Source organism: Anastrepha ludens, chromosome 3, assembly GCF_028408465.1.
Source record: "Anastrepha ludens isolate Willacy chromosome 3, idAnaLude1.1, whole genome shotgun sequence".
In the NCBI taxonomy this organism is placed as follows: domain Eukaryota; kingdom Metazoa; phylum Arthropoda; class Insecta; order Diptera; family Tephritidae; genus Anastrepha; species Anastrepha ludens.
In genome coordinates this window covers 21,844,370-21,859,458 of record NC_071499.1, presented here as the reverse complement: position 1 = coordinate 21,859,458, position 15,089 = coordinate 21,844,370, and the positions used below count along the sequence as shown (strand labels likewise).

The window sequence follows — 15,089 nt, the reverse complement described above, 5'->3', positions numbered from 1 at the left end:
CAACAATAACATTATAATTCTGTTGACACATTTACACCATCCTCACCAATACTATCGAACACCTCCACCATCAGCACAAGCCGAGCAGCCAACCGGCCAGCCAAGTTGGTCGTCAATCAGCCAGCCGGACCACTCGCTGCTCGTGTGGCTGATTTGAATACTTGTCCGGATATGTGATACTGCGGCACATATTCGAAATATGCCACCATTTACTCTCATTTTGATTTCGTATTTGAATGGATTTGCAAAAATTTCGCTTAACAAACACACACAACGAACAAAATGCGCCGATGTCAAGCCAAGTGTGCGTTTATGACCGTTACCGGCAAGATCGGTTCGAAGTTGCAGCAAACTTCCGATTTGGATGAATTGATTTCAGTTCGCACTTGAAGCGTGGAGAGAGAATTTCTGTGTTATCTTCCATGAGGAAACCTTTTAGTAATTTGTTTGTTCGACTGAAGCAAACAAACAAAAAAAAATCAACGGAAAATTTGCAGTGGCCGAACGCAATGGTGCAAACATATGTACACATATGGGCATTAAAATAAGTACGCTGCCTTTACTATATCTATCGATTTCCTTGTGCCGCTCGGAATAATGTAAAACTATTTACCGCGCGCTATCTCTAAGTTCGACGAATGCTACAAAAAAGTTATCGAGTAAGATTCGCCGTTAGAGAGTATGGTTGGTTATACCTTATTAAACTGGTATACATTGTGTAAAATAAGTACCCGGAATTAAAAAAAAAAACACATTTTTTCATATTATTCATCATTATTTGTTGGATCGCCTTCAAAATAGGCTCCTTTTGAGCCGATACAAATATTCCAACGAACAACCCAGTCATCCATGACCCGCTGGTAGGCCAGCGCCGGGATGGCCTTCAGCTCCTTTAGCGAATTTTTTTTAATGTCTTCAATCGACTCAAAACGCCTTCCCCGAAGACGATTGCTGACTGGTTTGCATATCGTACTCGTAGACCCATGTCTCATCACCAGTTATTATGCGTTTCATGAACGTAGGGTCCGTATTAGCTCGGGAAATCATGTCTTCAGAGACCTCCTTCCGATGCTCTTTTTGCAAAAAATTTAGCTCTTTCGGAACAAGCCGAGCGGCGACGCGGCGCATGCCCAACACACCAGTCAAAATGTTCTGAGCGGTCATGTGAGAGATGTTAAGCTCACGACCGATCTCTCTGGTACTCAAACGACGATTTTCAAATATAATTTTCTTAATTTCTTCGACGTTTTCGTCGGTCGTAACGATCGATGGTCGTCCGGAGCGAGGCAAATCTTCTACCACTTCACGGCCCTCTTTGAACGTCTTGTACCACTCGTAGGTTTGTGTTTTGGATAAACACAAGTCACCATAGGCTTCCCGCAACATATTTAATGTATTGGCACACGTAATTTTGTTCGCAACGCAAAATTTAATGCAAACCCTCTGCTCCACAAGTTTATCCATAGTAAAATTCGCCAAGTAAACAAAAGATCAACTCACTTTGACTGCAGAATAAAACACACTAAGTAATAGATCCCGTTCTAATAAGGCTTGTGCATTCAAGGGCATGTGTACCAACATGAAAAAACCAAATTTGAAGTGTCAGGTATTCCCGGGAGAGTTTAAATTATAAATTCCGGGTACTTATTTTACACAATGTAACTCACTGCCTTCCAAACAAATGCAATTTTAGGCAGCTCTATTCCAACGTTGTCAAGATATGTTCATTTATACCAGTTGCTTCATCTATTCGCCACTTGATAACACTTGAGAGACCTTGCTAAAAAGAGACCTAGGCCCTTATTATGAGCAACATTCGATCTTCGACTGCAGTCGAAAGTGCTGATCGAACGAATTTTCAATTGGTATTATGGTGCTCATTCGTTGAAGAATAGGACTATTGTGAATTTCGATCGCTCGACGCATTTACAATAGATAATTTTTTCTCAGCGGATACAGCAAATCAAAATAAAAGAAAAACCGATTGTGTTGAAATTAGTTGCTAACAACATTTTTAAAAGTTAAAAAAAGTATTTTTTGTGAAAATGAGTACAACGGAGTTGTGGTTCGACGATTCATCGGGCGATGAAAGATTAGTGGAACTAGCTAGAAGTAGAAAACAGTTGAAGGGCGCATCCAACCCCCTAGAAATGGCTTCCACTGAGTAAGTTTAGAATTTTCAAAATGTGTTGACGTACTTAATATTACAGAAATTTCCTTACAGATTTTTAAAGAACTTTAGATTATCTAAAGAGGCGTTTATGAACCTACTGTCCAGTACAGAAAACCAATTGCAGCGGTGCACCCGAGCCAAATCCATTCCAAATATTTTAAAGCTAGCCACAGTTCTGCGATTTTGTGCTCAGGGATCGTACCAATTGAGTATTGGTAATGAAGGTATGCTAGGAAGCAGAAAACATAAGAAATGAAATTCTTAGAATATTATAGAAAAATCTAAAAAGTATTAAATAGAAACCTTTACGCCACAGTTTCGGTTTTATTTTTGTTATAAATTTTCTTTATTCAATTATTTGTCATTCGAAAACAAAATGTATTTCAGTTCCTCTACGTATTTCAACCCATACCTGCCAAGGGAAAATAAAAATGTATTTCTATAAACATCACAAAAAAAAAAAACCATTATTAACCTTAATCCATTTTGCTGCCGTTCTAACTGGTGGTCCCAAGCAATTCAGCTCCGTTGTAAATTCCTCCCATTTTTTTGCTGCTTGAACTTTGGTGGAAATCCCTTTTGTGGATTCTCTTCCGTTAATGCAACTAGCCTTTCTAATTGCTGTTTGGTACTCACGACTTTCGACCTGCATAAAATTAACAAAATTAGTATATATTTATTATTTGGTTACTATAATACCATAAATACTCGCAAACAACTTACATTTTAACAAGTTTTCCCACAATACGCTACACAATCGAAAGCAAAATTGCATTCGACTCTAAATTCGGTATACAACGAAAATTTCGACCAACTCATAATAGGGGCCCTAATGTCAACAAATTCAGGGTTGCTGCTGTAGCAGCATAAACATTCCCCATACATATATGGGGAGTGACCATCCCCTGGCTCGATATAAATCCGAGTCGTTCCGGCAACCTAGAATTGACAGCCGTGGGAACCAGGGTTACTCGAAAAAAAAGTTGAATGTCTTAAAGTTGGCTGGCGAGCAACTCTGTTTACACCAGGCGATTGCTGCATTCAACTTAAAGTTGCCTGTAAATTCTCCTCATGTAAACATCATACTATAAATATAAAAAGCAGTAAAATTAAAATTAAAAAATATATAAAAAAATAAATTAAATCAAATTATGCCTAGACAATGCGCGAAGAATGCATGCTGTGAGACTTGAAATCACCTAGGGTCTTTTTGTGCTGGATGTAAGGAGGATGAGGTGGAATCATCTCAGCACCTTCTCCTTAGCTGCCCTGCTCTGGCGGGGCTAAGATTCAGGCATCTTGGCTCTTACTTCTTTGCCACGCCTGCTGATATAGCTGGCGCTGATATTAAAAATCTGATGAGTTTCATCAGCACCACAAAGCGGTTGACGGAAGCATACATGGTGATTATGTTAAACGACGGATGAACTGCGGCGGGAGTTGACTCGATCCGCACTCGACTCACTTTTTTCTTTAAACTGTATTATGAACACCAACGAATGCACTGCATTACAATCCGTAAACTTTGTTATCAACATAATCAGCTGTTTAAATTTTCAAAGCACAAATAAATTTTTGTTTAGCGCAAAATATGGATACTATATTCTTTTACCTGGATTTTGATAAAAATACAAGAGGTAATTTAAGGCGAAGCCGCCAAAAAGTTAGAGATACTGCTGATGATGTACTCTGGTTGCCTGATGATGTGTAAACTTTTCGTTGCGGTATATGTACGTAGAGTTACGATATTGTGAGCTATTGTGAGGTTTTTAAAACAGTTTCGGCTTAATAAAGCAGCCTTTGAATATATTTTGAACATATTGAATGGAAAAATGCCTCCCGTTCGAAGATCATGGTCGATATCACCAAAGCTTAAGTTTGAAGCATGCTTAAGGTTTTTGGCCGAAGGGGGCTATCAAAATGGTACTGGACAAGATTTTAACATAGGAATGGCGCAGTCAACAATTTCTACAGTACTTTCAGATGTTTTAAATATCTTAGAGGCTACATTATGTCCTAGATGGATAAGCCTAGTCATGACGGACAGTGAAAAGCTAGAAGCCAAAAGATATTTTTTTGAAAAAAAAACGACAATTCCGGGAATAATTGTGTGTGTAGATGGTACCCATATAAAAATTTTAAAACCAACTGGAGAGAATGCGCACCTTTACTAAAATAGAAAAGGATATTATAGTATAAATGCAATGATAGTAAGTTAATTGTTAAAGTCAGATTAGTTCACTAATCTATTGTGCGGCTTAAGATATGTGACCATAAGCAGCGAATAAGGTATGTAAACAGTAAAAGAAAAAGTGGCGCAAATTGTCAACGTCGCGGCTGCACTTCATAACATTCGCATTCATTACAAGATTTCCCACGAATATTTAGATGGGGTTGAAGAAAGTGATGAATATGTAGGCGAACCTATACAAACCCAACGGTACAGCTTTTTGTAATAACAACTACATTCATCTTAATTCATATTCATATATATTTCTTAAAAATTAAATTAAAAAACCTCTATGGTATGTGCTAAAAACTAGTTACAAAAAAAAGTTATCCAATAAGAAAGCTAGTATTCAGTCATTTTATCTGTTATTACAGACCCAACTGTTTATCTATTCCTCCAAGCTCCAAGCTCTCTGGTGGTTGTGCGTTTCCTAAAAAATATAAATTTTGCCATTTGTATAAATTTTGCCAATATATTGTATATAATCCGAAAAAAAAACAAATAAAAATGTTTTTCCTTACATTTTATTGCTCTCCATCTTTATTATAATAATATCCGCAACACAATGACCTGCGGATGAGAAACGAGTAAATTTGTTTGAAACGCGTATTGAATGCGTTGTTGGTAATGCCATTTTTTTTAATCGATCCGTAAACCACATTATCGATCCGCATACTGCTTTATCCGACGTTTATTATGATACCGAATACTGTCGGATCGAGTATAACTCCCTCCGCAACCATCCGGCGGATACCACAATAGGGGTGATAGTCATCGTTCATAATCCGCACGCTCCTAACCATTCCATCACCCCCTCTCCCCGCCCTCTCCCTGCACCTCTTCGGTCCTTCCCTTCACCTCACTTCCTTGACAATGGTATCACAAAGGACGAATCCTTCTTCGTCCAAGTGTGCTCACCCTCTGGACAACCATACAAACCTAACCTAACCTATGCCTAGACTAACTGAACTTGCAAGTATTTTTTTAATGACAAGACACTCTCACGCCGAGCTAAACGTGCCCTAACTCATTACAAAAACTTTATTTTAAAATCAACCTTTTTTGTTTACAAGCACCTTGTAGCTTTCTGTTCCTTATTATTTTCCTCATTCACATTACCGCAACACTATTTTTCGTTTTTGCTTACGAAAGGGCATTATTTTGATATTCTCTTCGAAGTTCTCTCACACACCTCATCTACAATTACGTCAATTCAAAATTACGCTCATTTTGCTCATTTATTAAAAACTCTGAAATCGTAAAATGTAGCTTAGATCAGTAAATGAGAGGTTCATACGAGTTGTAACTATAAACAAATGAATCAATCAATTCGTTCTTTAAAAACAAAAATATTTTTCTTGTTTTAACACGAAGCGCAGCAACGCATGCAGGCAAGCCCTTCTAAACTTTCAATGAACATGTTTTTATTGCAATACTGTTAGGCACATAAACATATATACATACATACATATACTAATGCGCATACGGTGGAGAGCAAAACTGAGCACTGTAAGGTCCCTTTTTATGCGATTTTGAAATTGTGCGGTTTGTATTTCACCCAAGTATTTCTTGGCTTGTTAGGAGGCCCGCGTATAGACTGTCTCCAAAAGTCGTGGAACGCTCAAAGCTCACACCTTTTTTTTCACTGACATTTAACGTTTATGGGAGCAATTTTCTATTTTTATTGTTTGATTCCTGTTGAATCTGCTTCCGCTGAAATAAGACCAACAACTTGAAATGCTTGTTGGGAAAAGGTTTGGCCAGCATGTTTAACAAGCAATACAACCATTCAAACAGCGACACTATCAGATGAAATAACTACTTCGGCACATGAAATTTGCGGGAATGACTTTAATATCTTCATCCATGATGATATAAATGAATTGTTTGTGGATGATGCCTTAAGTGACAATGATGTTATTGATCTAACTTTAAATGTCGTCGTAGGTCTAGAAGGTGATAATGATGAGGAAGAAAAACCACCCCTCCTCACTGTAAAATAATTTCGTGAAGTTCTTTAACTTTGAGGTAAATTAGAAAGTCATTTTCCTATTAATGACCACAATTCTGAACGAGCCTTTAAATTACAAAGTGAGTTGCATTGTTGCCTGTCTGGATATCGTGAGCTATATTACATAAAAAAATAGTAGAATCATCATCGCAAAATTTAATTACATTGCCAGAAAAGAAAGAGCTGTACAGAACGAAAATGAAGTTTGCCTTTACCGCAAATATCTGTTCCCCCGATAGTCCCTTCTGATGATGAAGGTGATTTGCAAGCAGTATACATATTTCTTTTAATTTCTGCAAACTTTTTTATGAGGTTCACGTTAATTATAGCTCTTTGTATTAGTTTTATGCGATTTTAGAAAATTACGGAACGTATCCTTATGTTTTCAAAGCAAGTAAAGTATTTTTTAATGCGAATTTTTTATATGCACTTTTCACCGCATAAAACGAGACCTTACTGTATACTCGTATGCTTGGACAAGTGTACTAAGTATGGATGCATGGAGAGGGTGCATACCGTAGTTGAGTTGCATATACAATATATATATCGGTATTAAAATATGGTTATGGTATGACACCACCACTAATTGCAGCTTAAAGTAGGGTACAGGCGACGAACATGCTCGCTGTCGTTTGCCACAGACGCGTCCCTTCGTCTAGACGGCGAGCGGCTCATAACTGATATTGTGCTGGTAGCGTAAAGATGGATAGGAAAAACTTTGATAAAGCGATTGCAATGTTTGATATTTATGCCTGTTAAAAAGAAAAAGGGAGAGAGAGCAAAAATAAAAGGCAAAACGCAGAAAAATATGAATAAGTGATTGACTAATAGAAGAAGAAAGATATCATGTAAAGCTTTTAATTTGTCTTGAATTGTCGGATTCTAGAAATTATAAAAGATGTTTGCGTATGGACGTGGAGACTTATAACTAAATTCTCGAGAATTGATAACGCATACAATTGTTAAAATACTCGTATACATCAATGCGAGGCGCGACTACGTCAAACGAGAGTTTTTCCGTTACGTTAAGATTCCTTGCCTCAGGACAAAGCTAGAAGGACTTCAAATTGTTGACAAATATTTCACCCCAGTCCTCGGCTTGGTTGGTTGTTTAAAGTGGTGATTCTTCTAGAATCCAACTAGCGCTTCCGCACCATTTTGTTGCCACATCCTCGTTACCAACTTGTTTACCAGTTATTTACAGCATGATTATATCCAATCTGTGCTGTTTAAGAACCTTATTAGGTTGTTGACGTTTAAGCCAGACAGTTGTTCGGGACTCTCTAACAGCGGTTGGCCCAGGGTTAACATTCTGTCCTTCCAAAGGGCAGGGCATTCACAGAGGAAGTGGAAGATTGGCTTCTTTTTCTCCGGTAGTTTGCAACTGTGACAGTATATATTGTGAGGGATACCCATTTTGTCTGCTTGTTCTCCGATAGACCAAAAGCCAGTTATGACTCCAGGCGTCCCGTCGTTTCATACTTATTAATGTCGACAATTTCTTGGACCATAACGTTCTGCTTATTTTGCATTTCGTCTGCTCTTTCCATCTACAATCCGCGATTCGGAGGTATTTTTGGGAAATAGCATTCTTGACTGCTCCTAATGGTGTGAATACCGGTACTGCAAGAACGCTATTCATGGCAGATCCCCCTCTTGCCAGTTCATCTTCTTTTTCGTTACCTTCTGTTCCGGTGTCCCGGGACCCAAAATAAGGTTACTTTATGGTTTCCACTCAAGGTGGTGAGGCTATTCCTACTTTGCTCCACCACTTTAGAGGTTGTTGTAGCCGAGTCCAGTGCCTGGATTGCAGCTTGACTATTTCTATTTCTCAATTTTAAGTGTATGAGAATATATACCAGCTCCAACACCACAGTCGAAGTTGTTTAGAGAGAGCCCCTTATTCCATTCTTCTTCAGATGGGAAGAGAGTGGCAAAATTCCTGTTGAATGTTACCGTCGGGACGATGTAGTCGGGCCTCACCGAGGTTAACTGAGTTTGTCGCAATAATGGACTGGCAAGAGCATACGTTTTTCTTTCCAGCGACCCGCTTCATTTAACCTAAATGCACTCATGGTTGCCGTCTTCTTAATATGTAGGTCTATTGGAATAACGTGTGTCAGTTCATTGAGAGCCTTTCTAGGACATGATCTGATTGCACTGACCGTTATTGCACAGGCTGATCACTGTATTCTGCCGAGTAATTCGGTATTATACTCTCTCCCCAGAGCTTTCCACCAAACTACCGAAACATACGATAAAATAGGTGGCATAACCGCCTTAGGCAGCCATAAATATGCTTAGGCTGAAGACCCGTTCTTCTTCGAAGCATACGTTTACAGGCATATAAAGCCATTTCTGCCTTCCTTACCCATCCTTCGACGTTTAATTTCCAGCTAAGTTCGGAGTCCAGAATTACCCCTAAGTACTTTGCGCTGGGTGAAAGAGAGAGTTTGTCCGTTAATATTTGGCAGGTGCCTCTGTGGACCTTCTTGGTTATGCTGATATTACCCATATTAGCTTTGATGATCCGGCCTTCTAGCATAGAGATGACCCAATTACTATTGCAATTGTCTACCCCTAAGTCTATCAACGCCCGTTGGATAGCATCTGTACACAATGTTAGTAGCAAGACACCTTCTATATCCAATAATGCCGCCATGGTATAATGTTTGTTCTCTAGAGAACCCTTTATCATTCGGATTACCTCCGTAGATTTGCCTTTAAGGTATACGTGTTGTGCAATTGATATACCAGACCTCTCCAAAGAGCTTTTGAGATGTATATCCAAAAGACTTTCAAAGGTTTTTAACAGGAAAGACGAAAGACTGATTGGCCTATAGTCCTTCGCTGATTCATGCCTCCTCCTACCTATTTTTGGAATGAAGACGACCTTGACTAGTTTCCAACTATCTAGAATATGACCTAAATTTAAACACGCTTTAAAAATTTCCTCTAGCCATGGTAGGATACAGTCCAAGGTTTCCTGTAACATCTTTGGAATGATCCCATCTGGGTAATAGTAGCAGAAACGTGTGCAGCATTTATTTCTGCACTAAAGCCATTTAATCCTATCCCATGTTCTGGTTTTTTTTATTTTTTTATTTTACATGCGATTTGCCTTCGTTTTATTTATACTTTTTCCGTTTTGTATTACAAAATGTTTTCATGAGAAATGAGAACAAGTAATAAAGGTCAAATTATGTGACTTGTAGTTACAATTTTTACACGATTGCACACGAAATATTTTATATGCATGTTAATATGAGTATGTAAAAAAAAAAAAAAAAAAGAAAAAAAAACAAAAAAAAAAAAAATTATTACAATTTCATAAATGTTAACAGAGTAAAAATTCCACATGCGGCTTGTTACACTAAATATTTAAGCAAACAATATTTCTTGATTGTATTTTTATTAAAAAAAATATAAGAAAAATTGTAATTATTAATTTATATACATAAATAGTGTATATAAGTATATTTCATTGTTTGCTCATTCAATTAAACAAATCTTCAAATGAGTATAAGAATATTACAAGTCATACATTCAATTCATATTAATAAAGTTAATAATTAATTTGCATTTGATTTGCATGTATGTGCATATGTATTATATGTATGTATGTATGTATATTGCATAATTTTCTTTTCTTTTCACATATAGTTGAACTCCAACAGCCTCCAATTGTCCTATACGGGGGTATGCTGGCCTTCTTTACTTTATCAGTGAAATTTATATGATTCAAGCATACATTTATACAGCGAAGGATCGCTAGGGACCAAAAGGTCTATGCGTGGCTTAATGCCAACCAGGCTAACCTAAACAGCGCAGTGTAAAAAATACTGTTGGAGTTCTACTAAATGTTTTCCTCTCGCGCTGCGCGCATATCAAAAGCAAGAAAGTAAGTAAAGAGGTACAAACATACAATATAAGATATGTAAACAGTAAAATTTAAATATGTAAATTAAAGGTACAAAATTTTAAAAACTAAATATTTACATATAAATTTAAATAATTTAAACATTTAAGTATAATAAAATGATTATTCTGCTGCTCAATGATAGGCGGCTGCACGTAGTCACAGATATTCTATTTTCGTTTAAATATGTTGCTGAGACGGCGTTTTGGTGGAGAATTCTAGAAAAGATAATTTGTAGGTTAGTAGAAAAATTATTAAGAAAAATATTAAGTACAGGAATGTTTTCCAGAATAGGGGTAAAACAAATTTAAATAATATTTAGTAAATAGTTTATAATATAAAACAAAAAACTTTATCAATAAAAGTATTAATTTTTAGCTTTTTTTCCTTTACTCACATTTTTTTTTTTTTTTTTTTTTTTGGCAATAACAATAATCGACTTGTGATTGTTATTATTTTTTTTTTCGCGATAATTTCTTATTTTTTTCTCGCTCAGGAATAAAAATTTGCTTTTTGATTTCAAAAGTTTTTAGTGTTTTTTCTTTTATCTAAAAATAGTAAAGCCCTCTGTCGTCAATGGAAAACAACTCGTCAAAAAAAAAAAATCCACAAGACGCTCATCATTCCGGTGGTGCTTCATTTCTCTATGGCGCTGTAGCCGGGACAGCCAAACAACCAGTGGCAGCCGCTCTTGGAGTTTTCGAGAGGAAAATACTTCGCAAGATGTTTGGCCCTGCTCGCGTAGATGACGGTTACCGCATTCGAATGAACCTCGAGCTGTATGAAGCTTTACGGAGATATTGACATAGTGAAACGAGTCACCTTGCAGGAACCGCTCCGAGGAAGAAGGCGTTTTTCCATAAATGGAGGGACACAGTTTTCTGCCGCCTCCGAATGACAGATACTTTTTATAAGAAGCTTTTTCATGGCAGAAATACACGCGGAGGTTTGCCATTGCTGGCCTAGGGGCGATCGCTAGTAGAAAAAAAATGTCTATCAACTGGTGATTTGTTGCCTGGGTTTCGAACCCGGTAGTCACGTTGGTACATGACCCGTTCAGGTACGGCGATCACAGCAAATTTCATTAGACTACATAATTTTGAGGTAAAAAAAAATCATTTATAACTTTGCTGTAGGGAAATCCCCTGGCTTCGAGTTGGTTAATTTCCAATGAATTTAGAACCATTACCACAAGTTCACGGCGGTGCCATTAAGTATCAACTGTTGTAATTAATTTGATAATTTATAAATTTCATAGTTTCAATTTTATTTATGATAAATGCTAATGTGACGGAATAACTTACTTTTTTGTATGTGAACACATTTTCAACATACAACCACAAATTTAGGTAGTTCACAAGGTGTCTTAAGTGAGTGTCGTATTGCCTTATGTTATAGAGTTCGTAACTTTTACTTAAGGGGTAACACCACTGTACACGCGTAAATAAACACGATTTTTAAAGAATTGTTTTGTATAGAAGGAAAGGGAAAACAATCACTCTGATTTGGGAAGTTATTACTTATATACTAAAATACAAAACTACAAAGTTTGATCGAAAAATTTTACAAAATGGCGGCATTGGAGACATTTTTGTAATGTGGTTTCTCTTAAAGGAGCTCCGCGGCACGCAGCACAGAGGGTGCAAATTTTAATCTGGAACAAAGAAACATTTTTTTTCTTAATCTAGATAAGAATAGCTAGAGAAACACGTAGGGGATTTAAAAAATATTTATTTTTGTGGAATTAGCAAGCATTTGAAGGAAAAAACTCTATTTTGAACTAAAAAAACGGCACTTAAATAATTATAACAATCGTTTAAATTAATCTATCGAAAATCCCCTACGCTCTTCTCTTAAGAAGGTTATTATACAGATGTAGTGAAAAACCTGATTAAAAATATTTAAAATTGTTTGAGTTATGCTGCGTGCCAATTTCAGAAAACGTGTTTTGAGAAAAACGCGCTTAAAGTTTGAAAATTTGGCGAAGTTGTTAGGTAGCAGTCACTAACGCTTGGTTAAAAGCTTAAAATATTTATGAAATAAACTTCGGTAACGTATACAACTTTTTGTTCTGTATTTTAAAAGGTTCAAAGAATATTTTAAGTTTATAAAAAAAAAAACAATTTTTTGAAATTTCTACAGTGGTGTTACCCCTTAATACCTTTCCAATAACAGGTACATTACCCTGGCGCACAAAAAAAAAAGTTCTCTTTACACCGGGCGCCACCTATCTACGGGCATGTTTTTCGACCCGCTGAATACGAATTTCAAGTCAGTTTGGGCCGTCCAGCCTTTAATTTTGACTGATTCGTATTCAGCGGGTCGAAAAACATGCCCGTAGATAGGTGGCGCCCGGTGTACAGACCATTTTTTTTTCTTGTGTGCCGGTGTTATCTATCATTAAGTTTGAAAAGAACAAAAAAAAATCGTTTATGCGATGTAGAATTTTGAGTGTATAGTTTTTATTCCAGTACTGAAGAAAGTTCGCATGCTTTACTTTAAGAGAAGTTAGCATTAACTAGTCACTGCTCATATCACCCCATATTCCGTTTCTTACTTGCATGCCATGAAGCAAAAAAATGTAAAGGCAAAAAGTATTAGATCGTATTTATATGTAGCTTATACGAATAATTTAGGGGCACATTAAGAAATCCAGGTTTTGCACATTAAGTTCGATACTCGTATTTCCAAAGGTTCGATTAGACTATTATTTGGGATGCCCTGAAGGTTCGAAGTTACGTGAAGGATAGTACGGCTTATTTTGCTATTTGGAATAGGTACTTGTGTGGTGGCCATCAACTCAAAAGGCAAGTTGTAAGAAACTGCTGAGCAAGGTCCAAAGAAATGCGTTTTTATGCATCACCGGCACTTTAAGGACTACCCGAAATAAACGCTCGAGTCAACTTTTTCTTCTTCTTCTTGATTGATGCGATAACCGCTTAGACGATTTTGGCAGAGTTTAACCGGCGCCAGTTGGACACACCAAGTGAAGCAAAGTAGTCCTTCTCCAGGCCTTCCTCTTCCTCTGCCATCACCAGCAGGTATCGCAACAAATATTTTCAGAGCCGGAACTAATTTACATTCATAATGATAGGCCAGTGGCTAGGACGATTCTAGAAAATAAAGTAGGCTATAGAGTTTTCTCAAAAGAATTAGGATTTCCAGACTACTATGGCGTCTACCAGGCAGAAGTCTTAGCCATAAAGGAGGTAACTGTGCACCTTAACACACACGCCGTGACAAAAACTACGATAAATATCTTCTCGGATAGCAAGGCGGTCATAAAATCAATGGAGGCAGTTAGGAAGGTAGTAGAACACTTCCTCTGAATTTTAAATCCTGAGCCTTAGCTATGAGTAAAGCAACTACGCTTCATAAGCACTTCTAAATGGTTCTATGATGAATAAACACTGAGGTTGCCATGTTGCAAAGTAGTACCACAATGGACCTATATTTAGGCGAGTTGAATCAACCGACTGTCACAAAAACCTAACCTAACATACACGAAGTATCTAAACACTATTTAGCCGGCCTTTGAGGCAAATATCGTTCGATCTATGCATGAGATAAAGGAAAATTGGCTTGGTAGGATGTGCTAGTGATGCTAGGATCTGCTACAAGTTTAATTTCTTTAACATATTGAGTGCCAAGCGGATTTGATGAAAATCTTCAACGCAAGTGCGGTTGAATAAGTACCCGTGTTTGATGACAGAGGGCGTTCCTGTGTTAGCATCGTATGCTGTCATCTATCAAGCGACGGCGGAACAAATTTCAGACTGATTGATAGGTTAGTTTGGATTTGGCAGCTATTTGAGTAAGACGTGTTTCGTGATTTTCGCTAAGAGGGAAAAAAGCAGTATCGTTCGGTTATTCGCTTTTTGTTTTTGGATGGGGAAAAATGCGAGGAGATATTGGATCAACGAATTGAAACGTGGGCGAACATCCGTTTTTGATGAGAGCGCCCAGAGCGCGCGGCAGACGTGGTTACCGAGGACAACATTCAAAAAGTCCACGACCTGATTCTCGCTGATCGACGAACGAAGTGCGCGAAGGAACAGAGGTCATAGGTGTGTCGACCGGAACGGCAATATTAACAATACTTTAGATGATAAGCTGGCGATGAAAAAATTGTTGGCCCGATGGGTGCCGCGATTACTCACGGTGGACAATAAGAGGATGCGGCTGTTAACTTCGAAGCAGTGTTTGGAACAATTTAAGCGAGAAAACCTGGATTCATCATTACAGGTAAATACCAGAAACTAAGCAACAATCAAAACAATGGATTTCTCCCGGTGAATCTGCTCCAAAGAAGGCGAAGACAGTCCCATCGGCCGGAAAGGTCATGGCGACGATTTTTTGGGATGTTAACGGCGTTATCCTAATGGATTTTTTAGAAAAAGGAAGAACGATCACTGGACAATACTACAGTAAGTTATTGGACAGTTTTCACAAAAAATTGAAGGAGACACGGCCGCATTGGCGAAAAAGAAGGTGCTGTTTCACCACGATAACGCACCAACACACGCGACATCCGGAGTTGTCGCTGCCAAATTGCATGCATCGCGTTATGAATTGCTGCCGTATTCACCCGATCCTGCTCCCTGCGACTTCTTCTTATTCCCTAACATGAAGAAATTGCTCGTGGGAAAAAATTTTGTTCAAACGAGGAAGTCATCGCCGAGACAGAGGCGTATTTTTGAAAGTTAGACAAATACTATTTTTTGGAGTGGTTAAAAAAATGACCGGAGCGTTGGCA

General features: G+C 37.7%; 1 protein-coding gene across 1 annotated transcript in view; it reads right to left on the bottom strand.

Annotated features, from left to right (window-relative positions):
• Positions 1-9,926: 9,926 nt before the first annotated feature.
• LOC128857138 (uncharacterized) overlaps positions 9,927-15,089 on the bottom strand; it is a 36,684-nt gene continuing 31,521 nt past the window's right edge. Inside the window, exon 13 of the mRNA XM_054092735.1 lies at positions 9,927-10,551. Coding sequence (XP_053948710.1) covers positions 10,504-10,551 — 48 coding nt within the window. The 3' untranslated portion in view covers positions 9,927-10,503. The remainder of the gene's footprint in view (positions 10,552-15,089) is intronic.